We start from the raw sequence: 23,919 nt of genomic DNA, 5'->3' as shown, positions 1-23,919 counted from the left end.
AGAGAAATGTTAATATAGATGCACTGAAACCTAACTAGTGCTGTTGTCGTATGTAGGACCATCACCTGTGCCTGAAGAATTCTTGTTTAGATCCTGTTTTGATCATGTAAATAGTTAAATCGTAGTTGATTAAAATGACTTGATGAGATAATTTTAATGCTCCTGTAATGTCACATTACAGCAGACTTGAAAACATTTTGGTCTTAGTCTTGAGCACCAAAGTGATGCTGATGTGTGTGAGAACAGTAGCACACATGCTTAAAGTTAAGCAGGGATTGTCGGAGTCTGTTTTTGAATAGTGGCAGTTATCAAAGAATGCAGGCTAGAGGGAGGTTTGCTTGATTGGCTTGGGGCTTCTCTTACTTGTCACTTGCCATCCAGGAAGGGATGCAGGCAGGCCTTTTCTGTAAATACATGCTCTGGTTCCATTAAATTTTAATATTTAAATACACACTTCATTTCAGACTTTGTAGTCCGGAAAGTCAAGACTTGGTCCACTGAGTATGTGCTGTCTGCATCTGTCAGTGGCCTACTCAGAGGGAGGTGTAAGGATGGTTTCCAATGGCATACACTGCCTGACTTGATGCCTTTTGGAAGTACTTTACTGTTAGACCTCAAGTTCTACAGTTCTGACTGAGTTAAAATTAGTAAAATCGTACTGAGTTCATTAAAGGGTTAGATCTGTCAGCCAACTGAATCTGCTCACATGCAGTTTCAAACCATTCCTGTTTAGTACAGCAGCACTTGTATAGGCTTGAAAAAACTCAGAAAAGCAGCCATGTCTTGTAATGTAACTGACAGCACTGAGATCAGTGGTAGAAGCATCCACCTGAATGGTTCAGATGGTGCATTTGAGGGAATACTTTCCACACTGTTTTTGTAAAGGGATTTACTTTATCCCTTTGTTAAGTTGTAGTGAAAAACTAATTCAGTTCTCTTCCTCCCCTCCTCACCAGGTTACAGAAATAATGAAATAATGAAATACAGGAAAATATAATCTATTCTCACAGAGTATGTATATCCTAGGGAATTATCAAAGCAAAAAAAAAAATGTATTTGCTCTCATCATAGTTCCTAGTCATTCAGTCTGTATGAATATCTCTGTATAAAGATAATTATTCTGTATAAATATGTTTATGTATTCTGCATCTCTAGATACCTACTTGAACAAGACTTTCCAGGCATGCGGATTGGTCCAGAACCTACCACAGATTCTTTTATTGCTGTGATGTATGGAGATACAGAAGGAAACGTTCCTGGAAATGCCCTAGTTGTTGATCCTAAGAAGCCATTCCGCAAACTCAGCCGCTTTGGAAATGCTTTCCTGAACAGGTGGGACCTGCTTGCTTGCTGTCTTCTGATGTTTATGTTTAAATTTTTGTGTGTTCTGTTTGAACAGCATAGAATAAATATTTAAATACAAGCAAGAGCAGTGGCAGTTAAAGTGAATAAAAAAAAAAGGCAGTACTAGGTAGGGTGGGTGCTGTTAGGATAGAGAGATTCAGTTTTCTCAGCAGGAAACCCTTGTTAAAACCAGTTCACAGAAAAAGGCTGAAATGCTCCACTGGTGACTTGTTTGTAAGGCATTACACCAACTGGAACTCAAGACATAAATTCTTCTGCTCAATAAAACTGATAAGTTAGTACTATTAATAAAAAGTACCATCAAAAAAAAGGGGAAAAAAATTTCCTTTTGATGCTGTCCTGTTCCTTTCCATTGATCTCACTGGATGTCTTGGTATGGCTCTTTAAAATTGTGAATTTCTGGGATATGTAAAACTGCCTACAAGAATGGAGAAGATTTGAATGTGCCTTCTGGAGAAAATATGTACTCAAGCTCTTAATTGTTTATTTTTGACTAGCTGGTTTTCACAGACCATAGTTCCATAGAGCACGGAGATAGTGTTAGCTTCTGGATGACTACTGTGTATTTCTAAAAAGGGAAGAGTTGTTCAGGGGCTGTGAGTATTGCCATAGTAAACTTAAGTAGCGTGCTAAATATTTCCAGTTAAAGTTATTAATAACTTTGTTCACATTGTCTGAGCAATCACCTTGTTTTCTTCCTGTATTTGACTGTAGCTTGACATGGAGGCTTCACTTCGCAAGCTAATTAATCTAAATTGGTTCTTTTTAACAATAAACTTTCCTGTTTGGCTGATAAACACTGGCATATGTGTTAAAAGTTCATCATGTGCAGTTTTATCTTTTGCTGTGCTTATTCAACGAAGAACGTTTATAGCTGCTTATAGTTGGCTTGACTATCACTTTGCTAAGATAAGAATATGTGCTGTGGGAAGCTGCAGCCAAGTCTCATTTTAAATAATAATTTTTAGATTATTGTCTAAGTTCTGTCCTCCAGATCACTGTTGTGTTTCTCCCTTTTGCCACCATTGTGCTCTTTCTATCAAAAGTTAATTACTCTAAATTGTATTTTGCACAGTATTCAAATATTTGCACGGAACATATGATAATGGTATGTGTTTGTTTGAATGAATGGTATAGGCATAACTTTTTGCCTAAATCATCTCTCTAACTAGTTGTATCAGGTCCTGAATATTATGCAAGCAAGATTATTTGCTACCTAAAAAGATGTACATTCAAAGTAACTGACTAAATTATTTGTGACTGTGATATTGTTATATTGAAGTACTGTGAGCAGCCTTATCTTCCCCAACAGTCATATTTGCTCCTTAGTTTTGCAGTGAAGATCTAGATGCTAGCGTCACCTCAGCCTGCCTCTCTGATCACGTTGCTGATTTTCAGAATTTGCAAACTCCTTTCACTTCATGACTTCCCCTAGTTGAAAATGTCTTAGGCTTCAGTGTCTTTGAGTAACTTCCCCTGGATCTTACCTGCAGTCATGCTGCATATTTTACTTTACCTTCTCTCATTTGCCATGCTGACAGTACTTTAAACTCAGTATCACATTTTTCACTCCTGCCTTAATAGACTTTCCTCTACTTCCTCCTCCCTGCTCCCACTTTATGTTTAAATGATTTCCCAATCCAAGTGTTTTGCCTTATGGAAGAACTTTAGGCTATGGACACTTAGACTATGAAGTTAAGTGCCCTTTTCATCCAAATTTTATTATCCAAATGACAGGAAACAGGGACTGAGGTAATGGAGAAACTAAAACAAAGCAAGAACACAATAGTACAATCAAGGCTTGTACTTAGTAATTAGCCACATTAATTTATTGATGTTACCTTGCTAGTTTTTTCCATGACTGCTGCTTATTTCCCCCTGTATCTCACTGCTTGGGAGAGATGTTCCTTTGAGACTCCTGAGTGTAGAAACTAATCTCTTATTTCTCCTGCATACTTTTCTTAAAAGTTGGGAAGGGAAGGGGGACATGACCTAGTGTGCCCTTGGATGCAGGTGAGGAAAGAATATTGCATTATACCCTATGTAAATAAATCAGTGCTGCGGAGAAGAAATGCGTGGCACGGCTCTCTTATGATGTGTCATAAGCCATTACAGTCATCTCATTCACACAACTGTTTTTGTAACACTTTTCTTTGGTGAAAATCTGTTTGTCATTCAGGTGGATAGTGTGTAGTTTTGCTTTTTATGGTGCAGCACTTGTGTGACCTGCATGAAGTGGGCTTTTAAGAAATGTTGAAAAGAGATATTCAGATACAACTAGCATTACAGTTTTAAGTTGTCTGAAATGTTAGTTTGAGGTAAGATTTTTAACCCATCTGTCATCTTGAGCTTATCTGGGTATATTCAAAAAGTAACAGCCACTTAATTCTGAGTTTGTTCTTCTATTTCATATGTGTTTCCCATGTACTTTTCTCGTCCTATTACCACTAATGACTGCTGCAAAGACAGCAACGCCTACATTTCTGAGGCCTGTAGTTCTCTGTTTTCTGATACAGATACTGCTGTATTGTTCAGCTAACATAACAGGGCCTCTCTTCTCATATGATATGTCTAGAAACATCTCGGTGATACTGAACAAGCGCTGGGCTGTCTAAGGTTGAATGAAAGTGATAAGAAAAAACATACATGAAAATTCACTCTGAAAAGTTCAAAATTTATGAAAGCTACTTTATGCTGTACATACTAGTGATTTACGCTTTTTGTAATGGCTTACATGATGAAATGTATTTTCTTTGTTGATCTTTCAGAAGCATCTCTTAAGCTAGTAGAAAGTTACCTTAGTGAAAAAATTTTCTTCAGATGTGTGGTATTTTCTACACTGGTGTCCCACTAAAAACACAAACAACCCCCCCCCAACCAACAAACAAAACCCAAGAAGGGTGCTGCTGTTTACATACTGTAGGGTTTTATCAGGCCCAGATGGCTGCTGTTTCCTTGTCCCCTCTTGGGTTTCAGGGAGAGGCATAGCTGATGCTGCAGTGTCTGTTGTACCCAGGAAGGGACGCTGTGTACTTTTGTTACAGGCTCATTACTACAAGGTCCACTAAAAAACAAGGTGAAGTGAGGTGTAAGGACTTTTTTTCCCAATTTCCTTTGAATCGTTTGTATCTATAAAGTAGCACCCAGATTTTGATATAACTTACATTCTATATCCGATATTTGCCTGCCTGAACTCTTCCTAACTCAGATTATCTTTGGTCTCAGACTTCTTGTCTGACCTTGGCACAATTATGACTTGCTGTCTGTGATAAGCTGTTTTTGAGGCAGCACACCTTCTGAAGCCGTGGGTTGACACAGGGCAGGCATCCTTAAAGCCTGAGCCTGCAGCTTAACCCCATGCTGGGCAGCCTCAAAAGAGGAGAGTAGGTTAACACTGTGTGCTTGTTAGAAGTCTTCAGCTGCCCCTGATAAGAAGATTAAACTCTAATGCAAATCTCTTAAAGGCAGTTTATGATGAGGGGTGGTGAAGTTCTTCAGTCATGAACTATCCTAGAAGCATGAGAGTAGCTTAGATGTAACACACCAAGTGTTCTGCTGGGCTCTGAGTCCTTGTGAATTATTTATTTTTCAATAATACCGCCATTGAATTTGTTTCCTGTTGCAGAGGCAGGAGGTTATTGTTTAGAGCATGCTGTGTGTAATTTGAACTCTTGATTCAAGCAGTGTGAAAGTTCTGGCTTGGTTTGTGGGAGAAATACAGTTTTTTCCACAAGCCCCACCTGAGGAGAGCAGCAGGTTATGGAGTGGGGACTGCTCAGAGGCTGCTGAATCAGGTGAGAGGGAGATATGCCAGGGACTGGAACATAAACGTATCATCGGTTTGGCTTTCTTCCTGCTATCCTTTTTTTTTCAGTCTCTTTGAGTTTGGGCATAAGTTGGAGTATATGAACAGTTTTGTTTTGTGTATGCTAATTTTGGTCCTAGCAAAAATGGTGGTTTGATGGAGTCTTTTTAATGTTGCATTTAAGGCCCATGTTATCAGCTCTTGCAAAATTTGGAGTTTTATCGGCACTTACACATACAGTTTTCCAATGTTTTCCTGTGTTTTCTTTTTTAAGAAGCTCTCTTTATATTTTTTCTTAAACATGTATAGTTGCCAAATAATATAAGGGTTCATCAGGGCTTCGGAAACTTTTTAAAATCTCACTTGAGTCTTTCTAAAATCAGATACATAATGGGGAGCTCTCAAGCAACAATCTGTATGAGAGCTAGAGCTATTGTTAATGGTTTTCTATTCTGCCTTCTTTCCTGCAGGTTCATGTGTTCTCAGTTACCTAACCAGGTACTGAAGAGCATCAGTATCATCGACAGCCCTGGCATTCTCTCTGGAGAGAAGCAGCGCATCAGTAGAGGTGAGTGCAGGGCTTGACAATAACCAATCTCACTAACTTCTTTTTGCTCTATTGAACAAGTCAGCATTGTAATCTGTTGGGAGTGGTTTTAGTGGTACTGACTGGTGGTGTGTCCCAAAGTTTCATACTGCAAGCCCTGTTAAACCCATGTTTTAAGGCTGGATGTAGGATTTGGAATTTTGTCTCTTGAAGACTGGTGGGGGTTGGGATTTCTGTCATCTGCTGCTGTTGCTGCAGTGGCTACAATTACACAGTCTGTTGTCTAATTAGTGCTTTGACACTCCTGAGAAAAAGCCTTATTTTCATAATTTTAATTGCTTTTGACGACGTTAAGATAAATAGACTCTTATATACACTACTGAAGTTCAGGAATGAAGATATGTTTCATAATAGCTATAGGTTGGTCATGTCTAAAAAATGAGGGGGTTGGACCATAAATAAGGTGGTTTTGTAGCGGGCAAAGCTGCTAGTGTTGCTTCTTAAGGTTGCTCGGTCATGCCATAGTATAATTTCCAGTCAAAAGACCTCCTGGGGGAAGAGGGAATGAGGATATTTTTAATAATATGAAAATTCTGCAAAGAACTGTATGCTGTTTAACAAGCTGTTTAAGAAATTAGCCTGTCTTTGAGAAACTATTTAAACAAAAGCAGCATAATGTAAACAACTTCCTTCCTTGCTTTCTTCGGCTGCATTTAAGTGCATGTCAGTTTTCTGTGGAGTTGTAAATGATAGTGATCCAGGGTGTGGCTTATGCCCTCTGTTCTCAGACTTTTGTTTAAGAAATGGAAACTTGTGTTTCATGTCTGTGTGAGAGGAAATAAACAGTTCTTTAGCATATCACACTTGGGATTTTTTGAGGAAATTCTGGTGTCAGCACAATATATGGCAACTGTGCAACAATAGTCTTGTCTTTACATTAAACTGACAGGATGAGGGACTAACTTCTTAGGACTGTAATCTAAATTATATTTGCTTAGTAATCTGGTCTACTAGATGTTTCTGGATTCTTTGTTCAGTGAAATTTTGTCCTCTATTACTCATACAGTCACGTAAAGCATTTATCATGAGGAGAGTGCTGTGCTTTCCTTTGCAATCTATTGGTGGACTAGTAGAGGTGAACAGTGTGAGTGCTCTGTGTCTGTGCAAGCAAAGGCTTGAATGTTGTGAAACCAGAAATAAAACAAATACTGCGTGTTGGACTCTTATTTCTAGATAGAAATAGGATGTATAACTGATGATCTTTAATCCTGAAAAAATCTTATCATAAATGTGTAGGTCTCAGTTTACAGACTCTGATAAAATCAAAGATGGTCTTAAATCTCCAACTTCTCCATTGTGGATTCCAGCTCCCTGTTACCTCCTCAAATAAAAACTAGGTGCATCTTACTCCCTCTCTGCTTGTTAAATTGAGAAAACGATGCTTGGCAACATTCAAGTCTCTGTTGCCACTTTCATAACATTATGGAAGTGAATATGAAATAAGCAAAAAACTAGAGTATCATATTAATATGACACTGAAAAGGTGAGCAGTTGTGTAATTCAACACCATTAGGGATTTCTGTGGAAGTGTCAGATTTCCATGTGGAAGACAGTTGTGTCACACCAGCTTATGTTTAACTCATAGTCCTGTGTTACCTAAAGGACTGTGGCTCTTCACTGCCATCTAGAATTACTCTCATAACTTGACAAAGGATATGACTCTTTTCCTCTTATTATTCAGAAATTCTGTTTCTTGATGGTATGTACCTTATCAATTGTTAGGGCCTAGGTGGCCTGCCCTTTGATATGGTAGACTTTCACCTAAGCTGACATAGCTCAGTGATGACCTCAAACTCTTAACTGTTTTGAAGGCTTTAACTTGATTAGATTGCATTTCATGAATTTTTTTAACGTGTTAAAGATTGTCTTGAATGTATCACTTGTCATAGTTCTTTTATCACAAACATGATTCTCCTGTATGCTGTTAGGTTTAATCAGTGCAGTTGAACCGTATAGGAGGTTTGGGGAGTTGGCTTTAGAGTATTGTTCTCTCTGTGCCTCAGGCTTTAAGGGTGGGTTAAAGGTTTCATTTACTTAAGCATCAGCATACATACAGGGGACTATGGACTTATTGTATCCACCTATTCCATGCTGTCATGATTAGGCAATACCAGACTCATCTTTGGCTGAAATATTGCACAGTCAGATACATTTCCTGTATATGATTCTTGGGCTGCTTATGCTGTTTCCATATAGGTGGGTCTTGGGGTACAAACTTGATTTGTCCTGTGATGCTGCACACAGCAAGGCTTGTGTGACCTGTTTCCAGAAGGAATCAGTCTGACTTAAACGTATTTATGCTGTAAGTCTACGTTAGCATGTTTTGAACTTTGAGTTGCTTTGATTACTTTTTAAATCACTGTGTGCATGTGTAAGCAGGATGCTACAAGATCTTTTCTACTGTCCCTAAATGCATCTCTGTCAGTGAAAGTTCTTCTTTCTAGAAATTTAGCTTGTGTCTAACATCGGTGAGCAGCACCTTTTCTTATAGGTGATGTTTTAAAGTCATTGATGGAAGAATAAGGTTGCAGGGCCTCAGTGTAAAACCTTAACTCTTTGTTGTCAGTGGGTTTTTTCCCATCTTCTCATGAGCAGCTGTTTAATTGTTTCCCTATGAATTAATGTAATACCTGCATAATGATTAAATTTGACAGATGTCACTAGGAGCAAGGTGAAGCCTTCCGAGACCAAGGAGAGAATCAAATGTTAACTTCGTTTTAAAATGCAGGAAAACGATAAAGGGACTTCGTAAAAATACAGGACATGCACCATTTCCCAGCATGGCTCTGTTTTTAACTTTGGAAAGCATCCAGGCCATGGATGAAGGAGCTGATTGCTTGAAGGGTCAAAAATATACAGAGTGCAACATTCAAAGATGTCTCATGACACACCTTTCCTGCTTCTGTTGTCGGCAGGAGGATATGCCAGAAGCTTCCTGCCTGTCACTTCAGGGGCTGTACAAGTGGCTGGAGGGGAATATGCAGACATGCCAGAATTATCCTGTGATCGGACAGTGCCTTTCCCTGTGCTGTTTCTGCAGCATCACTGGTGATGTTCACAACGTCTATGTCAGACAGAAACGTGCATATGGTCTGCAAGATTTGGAAGGAACATTGAGTGTCTGGCAGGATGTAGGAAGGAACCACTTTTAGCAAGGCGAGGGGGGGTTTGGTTCATGATTGAGTGGCAAGAAAGCAAGTCTTTCAAGAAGTATGAGGAAAGAGCTCAGGGGAAAATGGATATTGGTTAGTGTGCATTTCTAAAACTGGAGTTACTTAAATACAGATAATTCTCACAGTTCAATCTGCTTGTGAAAATGTACTTATGGATTAAGTAAGGTGATATATATATATATAGTTGGAGCATTGTGTCAGGCTTTCCCTTGCAGTGAGACACTACATTCTCCTTATTAGTCCGCCAACAGGAGAGCAGTAAGTGTGTTATCCAGGAGTGCTGGATTAAGACAAGCTTTCATTAATATAACTGGAAATTTCCGCTCCAAATAGCAGAAGGGTACGTCTTTCCATGTGTGACTGAACTCTCTTTGAAAGACTGGGAAATTAGATTCTCATCTGTGGCATTAGAAGAACAGCAGATTGGGTAGGGGAGAAAGGCTGCACTTGTTCTTGTCCAAGTTGTGTGTTGTAACCTTGGTTGTGTGGTGCTAAGACAGCAATGGCAGGTGGGATTGCTCTTGCACTCTGCCCACGCCTGATTGATCTGGTAGGTGGGTGATGTTCTCTGAGCCTGGAGGCTCCTCATTGCAGCACTTACCTGAGAGATGCCTCTCTGCTGCTCTGCCAATGGTGCCAGCCCCAGGGGTGGAAGAACAGGACACTCTACCTGCCTGTCTGTGCTAAAAGAGGATGGGTGGAGTCCATCAAGTCTCTCAAATAGTTTTCTGAATTGCAAAAGCTTTGGAAGATGATATTAGGGCATATTTTAAATCTGTATCACTGACTGGCACAGAAAATTGACCCGCACTCATACTGCACAACTGCAAGCTGTATCTTTGAGTATGGCTAGTGGCTGTTGTGCACAGGGCACACTTTGCCCTGTACTGATGACATGTAGCTCATGATCATTCATCGGTGTTTCCAGAGCTGGTAATCACATGCAGTTTCTCTCTGAGTTTTTCGTCTCTTCCGTGTAGTTTCATTTTGTTCTCTTCTGTGGTCTCTGCTCAGCCCATTACCGATTCCCAACAGTTATGCCTCTGTCTGAAACACCAGCTTGTTCCCTCCTGCAGCTTGGGATGAGTTCAAGAGCTCCACAGTGCTGCTGGTGGATCACTGCTTTCCTCTATCCCTTAGCTAGGTACAGGGGTGACTTGCCACTTTCTAATATGCATTTACAAGTAGATATTGAACCTGGTGACATAAAGGTTCTCAATCTGGATGGAATTGTTGACATCAGTCATTGGGAACAATCCTTTGAAGAAATACCAACAGTTAGAGCAAAAAGAGGCCGAAAAGTATCAGCACCAAAACTTTTTGCTCAAGTTTTCCAATCTGATGAGTGTTGACCTAGTACTGCTCAACTTTGAAAGCCACAATCCACACAAATGTATCAAAATACTTCCCCATATAGTACTTCTCTGTAGTTCAGATATACTCTAATGTAAAACTACTGAATCTGTAGATAAATTCACTTCTAATGACAAATTTTCATTAAAATTAGCAGATTTTTCAGATTTTTTGAGGTCTTTCTTATCCTCAAAAGACTTTTCTTTCTCAAAGCAAATGCTTCATTAATATTTAATCCACATTTAAAGTAAATTAATTTATTTATACACTTGTTGCCTGTGCAGTTGTTTTTTTTAGTTCACAGACCATCAAATGGGTGGTGAGAACCTAAGTAACTGGGCTTTTAAGTCACCCTCTCACATACCCATTTGTGTAAAACTTCATAGAATTTAACTTGCTTCAATTTGCAATTTTGTTTAATATCAACCATATTTCGTTTCATGTGAGTGAAGCATAACAGACCATTGCGTAGCTCAGCATTACTGTACTGTTGCAGTTATGCTGTGACATGCAAGTGACATAGAGGATCTCACTTCTCCCTTTATTTCCTGCTAAATTTTTATGAATTACTCGTACTGGTTTTGAATAGATGCATAGTGTAGGGGGAGAAGAGTTCTCTTCCAAAGATGTTTTGTGCAGCTTTCCTCCTTGCCCCCTCAACTTTCAGCTTGCATTCAGCCCTTCAGGAACTGGTCACAGGAAAGAACTTAGGAAAGCCCCAGAGCAGCACTATCAGCTATTTAACGTAGCCCCCTCCTTTCAGTTTGATGTGTCTGTCTGTTTTTTTAGTGGAGTTTTATGATTTTTTTTTAGTTTTTTTTTGGGGGGTGGGGAGGGGGCAGGGCAGAAAATACAGGTAATTAGGGATGTTTTCTTACTATTAACTAGAATTTCTGGATTTAATTTCATATGCTGTTTGTAATTTTTAAATGAAAGGTTTAAGGCTGAGTTATTTCCTGAGTTGCTAAACATGCACAAGTATGGTCCATGACAAATGGGGAGGTCATTTTTTCCTACTACATTCATGTATGTCTGCTTTTCTTGATGTTGGTCCTAGTCAGGTTCTACTGGAAAGCAAAAAAAAATAAAAAACCCAAACAAACAGCTGATTTGCTTTTGACTTCCCTATTGAAGGCCATCAACTTGAGGATATAATAAATAATGACTCTTAAGAAAAGCTAAGCGACTTTACGATGTTTCATCCTACACCATTTATTTTCACTGTTTGAAAGATGCTAGGGAGAATGAAGAGTGGTGAAGGGGCTTTTACTTGTATCTGAGTAGACTTTGAGTAGTCTAATTGGGCTTTCTTTGCTGGGGATTGGAAGTTTAAAGGTTTATCTTGCACAGTTGAGAAATGACCAAAGACACCCTGGTACCTGACCTTTCTTTGCTATTGGCATTTAAATATATACTGCTGGGAGCGAAACTGTTGATTCCGTTTGGATTACTTTACACCAGTCATTGAATTTTGACTGCTCCCTCTTTTGGATCTGATTTGTTTCTGAGAGGAAGAGAAGGGGAGGGATGTCAGCTCCCAACTCATACTTTGCTGTTCCTTACTCATACAAGATGAGTCACATCCATGCTAAGCCCAGTGCCACATCATCAGTGGTGACTGCAGATTAGATGTGTCACTTTTGAATAAGGAGTTCCTGGATACTGTTTGTTGTGTGAATTAGGTACCAGCTGCACTTATAAAAGTATTTAGACAGGTACTGTGAATAGACTTTCCTTTAGAACATGATAAAGCTTGTTTTAGATGATCAGAGAGGTCATTACTCATGTTCTATAATCTGTCATGTCCTCAAGGCCATCAGCAGTGCAATCACATTGCATGTAAATTGTATTTTTGAGTCTACTGTGGCAGAAATAGCAGCAAGTGATGTAATGCGAGAAGAGATGAGTTTGGACATGCTTTTAAAATCCTAATATTTCTAGTTGCTGACTTGCATTGGAGTGCTGCATCTGCACCATTTTTTCCTTCTTAGTTCTGATAAGAAGTGCTACTGAAGTGGCCAACATTAGTAGTGATGAAGAGAGATTGTGATAAGAGGCCCTCAGTCCTGTGTAGCTTGGGTGCTCTGCTAGAGCCAGAACTCCTGGGGGAAGGCAAACGTGGGTGTGAGACAATAGCTCCCAGCAGCACAAAAGATTGTGACATAAGAGATGGGTGGCAAGGTCAAAAGAAGGGCAGTGATAAAAACAAAAGCTGGTAGTAGTAAGAACTGGTCTTAGGAAATGCAGGATACAGTTGTCCTGATGGTCCATCTCCTCTTTTACCCCAGGTAGAGGCTATGGTCACCTTGCTCTCTATCCCCAGCCCTACCTTCTCTTGCTTTTCTGAATGGTAGGACTGTAATAGTGTTTTCTTCCTTCAGGCTATGACTTCTGCCAAGTCCTCCAATGGTTTGCTGAGAGGGTCGACCGCATCATCCTGCTTTTTGATGCCCATAAGCTGGATATATCTGATGAGTTTTCAGAGGCTATTAAGTCATTCCGGGGTCAGGATGACAAGATTCGAGTGGTGCTTAATAAGGCTGACCAAGTGGACACGCAGCAGCTGATGAGGGTCTACGGTGCACTCATGTGGTCCTTGGGAAAGGTGATAGACACGCCAGAGGTCCTGCGGGTCTACATTGGCTCCTTCTGGGCCCACCCTCTCCGAAACACAGAGAATCGAAGACTCTTTGAAGCTGAGGCACAGGATCTTTTCAAGGATATCCAGAGTCTCCCACAGAAGGCTGCTGTGAGGAAACTCAATGATCTCATTAAAAGGGCAAGACTTGCAAAGGTAAGAAAAGAAAACTAAATTAATTGAATGAGCAATCTCTACTGCTCTTTGATTGTGTCCTTTCTCAGCCTTCCTAATCTTTCTCTAGTAACTATGTGTTTTTAGCAAATGGATTGAATTGTCGCTTTTTCAAGCCTGTTTCTCTGATTCTATAGTGTGTTTTTGTAATAATGTAGCTGCTGTTAGGATAATAGTTAAAAGAACTACCAAGCTGTTTGTTGTTTTGAAAAGCTCAAAAAACAAAATTTGTCATTTGGAAAAATGGAAACAAAGGAAAACTAACTTTAGAAATACTTAGGGCGAAAGCTGTTGGTAGCAAACAGGAATTCCAATTTTCTGTGCAGTTATCAAACAGAATGTGAGTTTGAGTTAATGCAGTTGTCTTAGAACACATTTCCATGTGGACTTCTAAGCAAAAACGAAGAGGGCTTGCAATTACATTGATATATAAATAGTTGTTTTGTGATATGCACCATTTCCTATGTTGGCTTATTTAACTTTCTGAATATGATGATACACTTTTTTTTCTTTTTGTGGCTTGTGCTATGGGGGCACCTAGTAGAAGATGCTTCTTTGAAAATTCTGTTTAAAATCACAGTGATGTTGTCTTAAAAGTTGCTCTGATCTCAGTTAGTTTTTTGCCTGTTGTTGGCAGCTTTTTGTTTTCAATTGTTACAATTGTTTTGGCATTGAAAGAGCATCAATTGAATAATTTTTAGTGTTTCTATGAAACGTAAAATAAAAATGGATAAACATGAATACAAAATACAATGCTTGTAGGGAAATGCTAATTAGACAGCTGCAGAAGGGGAATAAACTGTTTATCTGCAGGAAAGCAGCAATGTAATCCTTCCAGTGATGTCTTTTTATCTTCAAAACTGAACTCAAAGTACAGACACTCAGAAATCTTTTTTTACAGCGTTGCATGGATGGCTTTTTTTGCCCTATTTCTATGCTACCCTGTTCTTAATCTCTTCTAAAACTTGTACAGTGACTAGAAACAAAAGCGAACTCTTAATGTGCTGTCAAATTTGAGCATTAGGCTTTTTGCCTTTTTTTTTTTTTCTTTTTTAAGTCTTGTGACTCACTATCCCATTTTGAAGATGGGAACTGTTCTTATCTACAAGAAACACATGTGCATACTGGCAGACCTTAGGCCACTTAGCATACACATGTGGAACTGTTAGTGCTTGTGAATTGTAAACATACTTTTCTGGTTTTGGTAGAAGCATTATTTTGGACATAAGGTCCATAAAATTACTTACAATTATTTATAAACTTAGAAATGTCTTTATTGAATCCATTCTGTCATTATGGAGAAATAATTATATCTATCCTCTTAGAAAATTTCATGATTTTATGCTTATTTTGGTTGTGCAAATAGAAACTGCTTAAATAATTTTTATTGAAAACCAAAGATTTTTTCCCCCAGTTTCCTCCTAAATAAATAAGGAAATGAATGGGAGAGAATTACCATGTGCAGATTGTGTAAGGTTTATATAGAATACTATAATACACATTCTGTCATGGTTTGGTAGGTATTAAGTATTATACTTCCACCACATCTAAGCAGTCACTTGTTTTACTGATGCTTTTTAAGGGTAGTTTGTCTTCCCCGTCTTCAAAATGTCAACTTTTTATTGCTCACCAGTGTGCTGGACATTTTTCTTTTTAACTTTTTCTTCTGTGCATGTGAAAATTCTAAGTAACTTCTTTTTGTGAACAGCTGCATCCTTTTTAAATGAAGAAGGACACGAGTTCTGTTAAGGCATCCTGTTGTGGAGGTCATTTGTCTTTAGTGGTCCTGGCCAGGTCAGAGCTTAGGAAAGGAGTTTGATAATATCAAGCTGTGATAGTCGTGCTTTGCTTCTAAAAGAAGACTGCTCTTGTGCCTTCACTCTTATGTGCAAAACAAGTATAACTGACCACACAACGAGCTGGATAAGTGAACTCACCTCAGTTAAGAAGTGCAACCACTGTTTCTCTTCTGGACCTGATCACTCACTGTGTGGCCAAGTAGATCCTTTTGGTGGTGAAAAGTTGTGGGAGAATGGGAAGAGAGATGAGATGAATAGTTAAGGATAAAGGTAGGAGGGTGCATGGGCAGGACGGATATTTGGATGGCAATGTTGGATTGTCTCGATCATGGCAGATAGGAAGCTCTAAGAGCTCTGCCAGTATCAATGTGTTTAAAGACTTGTTATCCTAAATTAATGTATTTCCTTATATGCTGAAAAGACTCTACTTTTCTCCCTAAGGCTTTGCAAGGCAGCCATTGCGTGCTGTTCCTATAGTATACTGACTGGTCTGTCATCTACATAGGTGGCTGCATGTGTATAGACTACAGGTACTCACTTTTCTGTGAGTAAATAGGTAGGATTACAATGCCACTTCAAATAGATAGCCCTGTCATTTAGCATACTTGGATTATTTTTGGAATTATCCCATTGATTCCCACAACAGCTGGAGAGACAAATGAGTTACAAATCTCTACCACTGAGACAGATGGACCAATATGGTTGGAGCTCCATGTATAGTGTCAGGTGTTTGGGGCCTTGCTTTTTCTCTCTCTGTTGTACCATGCTGTACCATGGTTCTTAAAACTGCAACTGTGCATCTGTATTTCTTTTAAATGGGTTTCCTTTCTCTTTGACCCTCCAAGGAATGCTGAAAGGAGCAAAAGCTAGTTGATGTAAACACAAAGTTCCAGAAACAGTATGTGATAATTTCTTCTCCTTGAGCTGATTTAGGGAAACATGTTTCTGTTTCTTTTTGTGACCTGAGTGAACAACAGTAATGTGAAGTGTAGGTAAACAGTTGGCTTGATTTTAGCTTTGCTTCTTCTTAGGTTCATGCTTATATCATCAGCTATCTGAAAAAAGAGATGCCTTCTGTATTTGGAAAAGAGAACAAGAAGAAGGACTTGATCAACAGATTGCCAGAGATCTACATCCAGCTGCAAAGGGAATACCATATCTCAGCAGGGGACTTCCCTGAAGTCAAGAAAATGCAGGTAAGATGATAGTATTATTTCAGTGGAATTGTACTCTAACCTTCTAACAGGAGTGCCAAGTTGGAAAAAGGTAGGACAGAGTATCTCAGCGTTATAGCTCAGGGTCTTCAGCAATAGAGCAGTTGAAGTGGGTCATGTGTATGTTACGGGATTAGAGTGACTTGGAAGCAGTGCAGAATCCAAAAAAAAAGATCAATAACTTGCTTAGTGTGCATTCACTGATAAAGGACTACAGAAATTGTCATAAGGAATCTGACCTTCTGTCCTTTTAGTCAGTGTTTAGTCCCTTATGGCAGATAGTACTAAAGGTCATGTGCAAATAAAATGGCAGTGAACACTTGCAGGTTAAGCTCATTCTTGTTTCGCATCCTAAATGTGGTTATGTATATAATTTTTGTAATCCTATCACATATGTGTCCTTAGTCACAAGTTCATTTTCCCCTACTCTGTTCCTGCTTTACTGGTGGCGCTGTTTGCCAGTAAGTAATAAAGGCAGCGTGTTACCAGAAAAGTCCAACTTAAAATGTGTCACTTTTGAAAATGGTCTTTCACTTGTTTCCTGTCCTGTTAAGCTTGTATTCTACAAAGGAGGGAGATAGAAGTTCTTGGTTTATACTTGCTGTTAATTTTAAATACCTTTTATCTTTTCCTCTTTTGAGCTTTCTGCAGGCTTATAACCAGCATTCTGTCACTTTCTTGCCTTTTTCTATCCTCTGATTTGAGATGAGCTGTTTAGAGAGTATCCTAGGGAAGAACGGCTAATGTGTTAACAATGCTTTCCAATTTATTCCTCAAGCCTCAGTTTGCAATTTTTGGATCTCAGATCATAGACTTCTTAAATGGCTTTTGAATTGGAAGATAATTCAACTTGGAAGCAGAAGAACAAGGCATCAGGAGCCTGCAGTTTGGTCTGACCATGGAGTAGTCATGAGTGTGTTGAAGAATGTTTTCCAGAGTGATGCTGTGTATCATTCTGATAGTATATGTGGTACACTTCATAGCTAATCATCAAGAATGATGATTGGCTGATTAACTTGTCTATAGCAATGCCCAAGTTTTTTTCATGAACTAAACTGTTTAACTTGGAAATCAACTATTGCCATGAAATACTAAATTATAGTGATGCGCAAGATGTATTTTAGCTAGGTTTTTTTTTTGAATTAGACTTCAAAAGGGGATTCTGTGGGAAAAGTTGACTATTTCTTCCCTTGCTGCTTTTCTTTGTGATGCAAAATGGGAGAATGAGAAGTTAGTACATTGAGACAAAATTTGAATGAAACTCTTTCAAACTTAGAATTTGTGTTGCTTAAGCCTCAGCAGCAGATGGCAGCAAATATATGCAGGAGAGATCAGTCACTTCTGTAATAACAAGCAAAATTGTGAGAAAACAAAATTGTACCAAAACAAACAGAAGTTTGACCTTTGCTTCCTAAGATTTATTGCGCAACATAAATTTATACTGATCAGTATAAATCAGGCGACTGTGTATGTCACCTGAACAGAGTGATAGTTGTTGGTTGACAGTTTTCAGCCTGTGCTTCAGGTTTGTTGGGTTCATGTCATTATCATTTTGATATGTGTGGGAGCAGCTCCCTGAGATGATAGATGTGATTTGTTAAAGCAGTGTAACACCATTTTAAGGAAGGGTGTGGGCTGGTGGTGGTGTTTGGGTCTTTTCTAACAGTTTCCACTGTAACTTTCTCTTCCTGGCAAGCATTTTGCATGTAGAAATAGTTTAATAATTGCCTAAAACATTTTTAATTTCCCAACACTCCAGTGTAAAACATGCTTGGGCTTATGTTGGAATAGTACATATCACCTAGTTAAACATCTCACTGCACTTAGTAGTTTATGTAAAAGATGAAACTCCACAAACTCTGCAGGGACCGTATGACTTCATGAGTTCTGGCAGCGCTACTATAACAACAGTGCTGCTGTTAGCCCAACTCAGTTTTTCCGTATTGGTAAAGGACACTTCTTCCTGACCTAACTACAAACAAGAAGTTTAATCATAAAATCAGATCAATACTGCAAACTTTTGTTTTTATTTTTAACTTTAAACACTTGCATAAGTGCTAACAGGACTGAGGATTTACTTGCGTGTTTTCTTTGATGTTTGGAATAAAATCACCAAGTGGAAAGTTGCTGGGTAATATTCATCAACTGCTGTGGTTTTATGCATTGTCATTTTGAAAATTGTATTGTAAATGTAATTTAATAGACAAACTCACACACTGGTGCAAAATTGTCTTAGTGTGTTCGATCGGTCTACTGGATGTATGGATCAGTTTTGTTTCTCCTTCAAGAGAAGTTTCAGTTATGGAAACACTTCAAAAGATTAAAGAATGGGCTTCAAATTAAAATAATCTGTTAACTTTCAATGTATTGGAAATGTTTCTAACTGCCGTCACTGAAATCTGTCATTCACAGGAGCTGTTGGAGAACTGTGACTTCACTAAATTTCATTCTTTGAAACCAAAGCTAATCGAAGCTGTAGATAACATGCTGGCCAACAAAATTGCCTCCCTAATGAACCTAATCAGACAGGAGGAGAGCAATATGCCCACAGAGATGGTACATGGTGGAGCATTTGATGGCACCATGGCAGGACCTTTTGGCCACGGATATGGAGAAGGTGCTAAGGAAGGAGCTGATGAAGACGAATGGGTTGTTGCCAAAGATAAACCTGCTTACGATGAGATTTTCTATACTCTGTCACCAATCAATGGCAAAATATCTGGGATTAGTGCAAAGAAGGAGATGGTGACTTCCAAACTACCCAATAGTGTCTTGGGGAAGATCTGGAAACTTGCAGACTGCGATGGCGATGGGATGTTGGATGATGAAGAGTTTGCATTAGCAAAACATCTCATCAAGATTAAACTGGATGGGTATGAATTGCCTGGCACGCTACCTTCTCACCTGGTGCCACCATCTCACAGGAAACCTTTCCAGACAGCAGAATGAACAACACAAGGAGAATGTGGGTTTTGAAAATCTCTCAACAAATGTGTGGAAACCACCAAAATTTGAAATTAGGTTTAGATCCTTAAATCTCACAGCACATTTCATGCAAGCTACTGAAATTAGAAGCATGGTAGCAAGGAAACATTCATGTAGCTGTCCCTGCTGATCTTCACTCAGACATGCTTATCACAAGTGCCTTATATAGCTCTACCATATGGTAAAAATGTTTTGTAGTCTTGTGTCCATGTCTTGCTGCTTTTGTAATCACAAAGCAGAAAAGACCATGTATAAAAATTGCTGACCTTCACCAGTCCTAAATACTTATCAACCATAAGTTTCTCCAAACTATTCTAAATAGTGCAAGGAAGCTCAAAATGTTAAATTCACCTGCCTATGCAAGGAACATTTATATGCTAAAAATGTACTTTAGATGTCAATTGGGTGTCAGCATCTCTACAGTCTAAGGAAAGGCTGATATAAAAGGAAATTTTATTTTTTTTCTTTTTATTGTATTATAGGGGCTAGAGAAATAAGAGTGATGGGGAAGTCTTTTAAGTGCTCAGAATATGAACAGACTTGTTTTAAAACTTTACTGACTCTAGCTAGAACTGCAGTGTATTAAAATTATTCTTTCAATCTGTCAGTGTGTCTTTTTGTCTGAAGAACAGCTTCAGTTTTACATAGCACTGTATATTCAGTATTATCAGTATAAGAACTGAATCTTGTTTGTTCCTGGGACTGAGAATTTTCTTTGAGGTTTCAGTTTAGCTGCTCTGCAGACAATAAATTCCTGAATGGTTCAAAGTGAAAGCAGGATGTTTTTGTATAAGCTAAAAAAAAAAATCATGTGTGCATTGAAATCAAGTCTCACTTTCGGATTGTTTAAGGTCAGCCCCTTCAAAGCACATCAAATTATCTCGGGAAATTTTCAGTGGTATTTAATTTCTATTTACAGGTAATTATACAGTTATGTCTGTATTTTTCAGTATATGATATATTTAAGAAAGTTTTTAACGATTTCTTTTGCCAACATGTAGCTGACAACAACAAAAAAGAGATTTGATTCCTGTGCTGGCAAATTTGAAGGATGGGGAGGCTAACAGGAATCATTACATTGACTGTAATAAGTGATAGACTAATCCCTCCAGATATTATTCGTGTACTCAAAACAATCCATGAAAGGAATAGATGCTTAATAAACATTAATTTTCTAACAACACAGTCAAAGTTGAACTTATCGTCTGCTTAAAACTGATTTTTATCAGTACTTTAAAAGAATGCAAATTTTTGGCCCTGTGAACTTGAGTCTTTCAGGGAGGGCCAGTTCTTTTCAAAAATCAAACTTGGCAGTCAATTCTGCTCCAGGAGAAGGAATTGACTTGTATTCCATTTGTAGTATGAAATACCCTATACATCAAAGGTACTGTACTTTTCGTTGAGTCTCAGTAGTAAGTGGCAGCAACAGTGCCTTCTGACACAGAGCAATGTAAAAAGCATACTTGCAGTAGGGGTGAGGAGGGAAGTAGTTTGAATGTTGTCTCCTAGTTAAGGTTTTAGTCACACTTCTGTGTTCGCATCTGTAGGTGATCTAAGAGAAACCTCAGCTTCTTTTTTCAAATCGTATATTTGTAGGTTGTCAGTCAGATTTATTATAACTTCAGATATTTCTGGACCTCTTATCCTTCTGCATCGGTTCTGTTCTGATGTGAAATGAATTTTGCCAGGGCCCTACCATGGGAAAACAATGAAGCTATTTTAAGGAATGGCAGAAGAACACCTTTACCTTGCCAGGCTTCTCAACCTGTATCAAGGATGTCCTGGCATAGTTTTTGAGGACTTGATTTTTTTTTTTTATTCTTTTGTGGTTTTCCTATCATTCAAGCATACCAGCTTTATTTCTCTTAGATCTAAATTAGGAGCCAAATTAACCTTAGTGCCTCTCTGTGCACTTTAGGAGAGATGTAAAACATGACACTGAGTCTGCCTGTCTGACTGTACATCTGCAGAGTAACTGTTTTCTATGTAATTTATTTTTGACTGAACAAAAAGTAGTCTATCGATATTGCAGGTGTTAAGAAAAAAAAAGTGGAAGTAGTAATGTATGCATGTTTGTGGGTAGTGTCTGCAGAAGGTAACAAGTGTATACACTGTTCACCAGCTTAGTGCTGTTGACTAGCTTAAGAAGGAGACCACCAGGAGAAAGAATGCAGGCTTGTGTATGTGACTACTGTAGTGTAGGCAAAGCTGAGAGGGTCTGGGAAGTTGCTGATCTTGCGACTGCCTTACCTTGGTTTGCAGCAGCACAGGGTTACAGGGATGAACCCATGTTTGAGTTCTCACCATGTGTAGCTTCCAGGGGTGATGCTCCAAACACATTGGAGCTATGTGATCCTATGCCAGTAGAAATACCCTCCTTCAGTGAGAAGAGCAGGATAGTTTCAGTGGTTTTATTTTTCTAGTTTTATTGGTAGTAAAATGGAGAACACAGCCTTTTCCTCAGTCTCCGTGACAGTATGCTAACTTGGTCTTGAGGCAGACAAATTGAAATACATAATTTGGTAAGTTAAAATATTTTGCCTAGATGAGGTTGTAATATTTTGCTTTGTTTTCCTGTAGAATATGGAAGGGGAAAGTATGAAGAAATGTATAGGAGTAGAGGTGGATTTTCTCTGGCTGTCTGGAGGAATAGAAGTGTTTCACAGTCGTCATGCAGACCTACGTGAATGTGTTTCTAGGTATATGGTGTAGTGAACTAGCATTGTACTTAGTTGATAGGAATAAAGTACATTTCATGTGAACTTTAAACAGCACTTTCTTGCACAACTAAACTCATATAATAGGTTGCTGTTGCTCAGGGGAAGGGATCTCTTTTCTCACTACCTCCTTGCAAATCCACGGGCCTACCCCATTTGCCTTGCTGGCTGTCTGGCTTTTTGGATTCTCCAAGCCCATTCAGTTAGCTAAACCAGCCACACGCAGCTGTTTGGATAACATTTTGTGGAGTTAGTGAATCTGTGTTAGAAGCACGAGAAGTGAGCAGGATTGCTTTTCTCGTGACGTTATGCTCTAAGTAGTTAGTGGTAACAGAAGTACAAGGTAATCTGTGGTGTTTAGTTTATTACTAATATTTGCTGAAGAGAGATGAGGATGTTGGGTTAGTTGGCCATTTTATGCTTAGGATTTTAGTTTTCTGCAAGATCATTCGAAACTCTCAGTAGTTTGTCCTGTGAAATCATTGCCCACTGATGTAGTCTATTGCCATAAGCCAAAGTAGAAACTGCTACTTTTACCTCTTCTTCCAACTATTCCATAGCACAGTTATAATTTTCAGTGTTCAACAGTTTCAACAGTTCTGTTCCCAGGAAAATTAGGAGTTTTTTGTTGTAGATTGAAACAGAAAATGTGGGACTACCGCTCATAACAGCAGTGTAGGACACCAAGAGACTTTTAAAGCTGTGACAGCTTGAAATCAGTGAGTTTACGAAGATTTCTGTCAGGGTGAGGTCCCAGTTGTTAGTTGGGGATGGTGTGGATTTGTGTGGAACCTGATCTCAAAGCAGCAGGATTTTGGTCCCTGGCTTTCAGCATTGTTCATCACCAGCACTTGAAATTCACCCTCTTCTTTTTGTCACTTCCCTCCCTTCACAATGTGCACTCATTTTGGTGGCTTGTTAAATTGTTGGACCTCAAGCAGAGTTTGAAGTGTATGGTTTGATGGGTATGTGTAACTTAGCACTGAGAGAATGAACATGAACTTCATTTTCTGTTTCACATGCGCACCTTTTCTAATATTGTTGTTAAATACTGCTTTCACTTCAGAGGCACTGTAATTTTTGAGGAAAGGCTTGGTCTGTGCAGTGTGCTTCGGTTTGTCCAGCTAGGCATACAAAGTTGTAAGTTCATTATTATTGCACTTTTATTACACAATAAATTCTTTTGCAGATACTGTAATATATTTTAATATGCTTTGTATTCATTTTTAGAAAGTGGCGATAAAAATTGCTGCTTTAATAAACTAATATTGAACTACTGGATATTTTCTTTTGTATGCTTCTTTCTGGAAATAATCTTTTGGTCGCTCAAATTTTGCAATCCTGCTACTTAAGACTTGTAGGCTATTTGTCCCAAAAAAATCCAAGGACATCTTCCACACCATGCTACCTACTACTTAAGGATAACCAGTTATGTCAGTAGAACATTCACTGTAATGTTGTGCTTAAATTAATTCCTCCCACCCCTCTCCTTCTCCCATGTCCATATAGTTTACTTGAGTCATCTCCAAGGATAAACCTGTGCCATCAGATTGCTACGGTTTAACTATTGCTCCTACTGCTGTCAAATTTCAGTTGCTGCAGAGTTCATATGTAGCAGTGTTGGCAAGCTAGGCTGTTAGGCTCTTGATGGTCATGCCATATGTCACATGAAAACAAGTGTTTCACGTGCAAACAACACATTGTGGGTTCCTGGAAGGCTACATAGCTGTTGAATCACAATGACTTGTTTGAACTACTCCTTATGAAAGTCAGAAATAATCTGAAGAAGATGAGGTTTTAATGGGTTTTGGAGATGGAGGGTTGTTTTTTTTAAGAGTGTTGTTTTACATACTCCATTTACAAGATATTTCAGACTTTGAAAAATTTACAGCACACTTCATAGCTGTTCTCTAATCCTCAGGCTTATATTTGGACAACAGGGAAAGAAGACAAATGTCCATACTACCAGTGTGTAAGTTCTGTGGTAATTGTTGCTTCCAATATTTGGCACCCTTAAACTGTGAAACATTTCTGTTGTAACTTCAGTGGGGGTATTAAGCTTGAAAAATAAGAGTACTACTGTGCCACT

General features: G+C 38.7%; 1 protein-coding gene across 1 annotated transcript in view; it reads left to right on the top strand.

Moving 5' to 3' along the window:
* EHD4 (EH domain containing 4) overlaps positions 1 to 23,111 on the top strand; it is a 29,978-nt gene extending 6,867 nt beyond the window's left edge. Inside the window, exons 2-6 of the mRNA XM_032689794.1 lie at positions 1,156 to 1,332; positions 5,641 to 5,738; positions 12,685 to 13,097; positions 15,946 to 16,110; positions 18,541 to 23,111. Of these exons, the coding sequence (XP_032545685.1) occupies positions 1,156 to 1,332; positions 5,641 to 5,738; positions 12,685 to 13,097; positions 15,946 to 16,110; positions 18,541 to 19,077 (1,390 nt within the window). The 3' untranslated portion in view covers positions 19,078 to 23,111. The remainder of the gene's footprint in view (positions 1 to 1,155; positions 1,333 to 5,640; positions 5,739 to 12,684; positions 13,098 to 15,945; positions 16,111 to 18,540) is intronic.
* The last annotated feature ends 808 nt before the right edge of the window (positions 23,112 to 23,919 follow it).

Source organism: Chiroxiphia lanceolata, chromosome 6, assembly GCF_009829145.1.
Source record: "Chiroxiphia lanceolata isolate bChiLan1 chromosome 6, bChiLan1.pri, whole genome shotgun sequence".
In the NCBI taxonomy this organism is placed as follows: domain Eukaryota; kingdom Metazoa; phylum Chordata; class Aves; order Passeriformes; family Pipridae; genus Chiroxiphia; species Chiroxiphia lanceolata.
The sequence above is the reverse complement of the archived record's forward strand: the minus strand, read 5'-3'. Positions and strand labels throughout refer to the sequence as shown.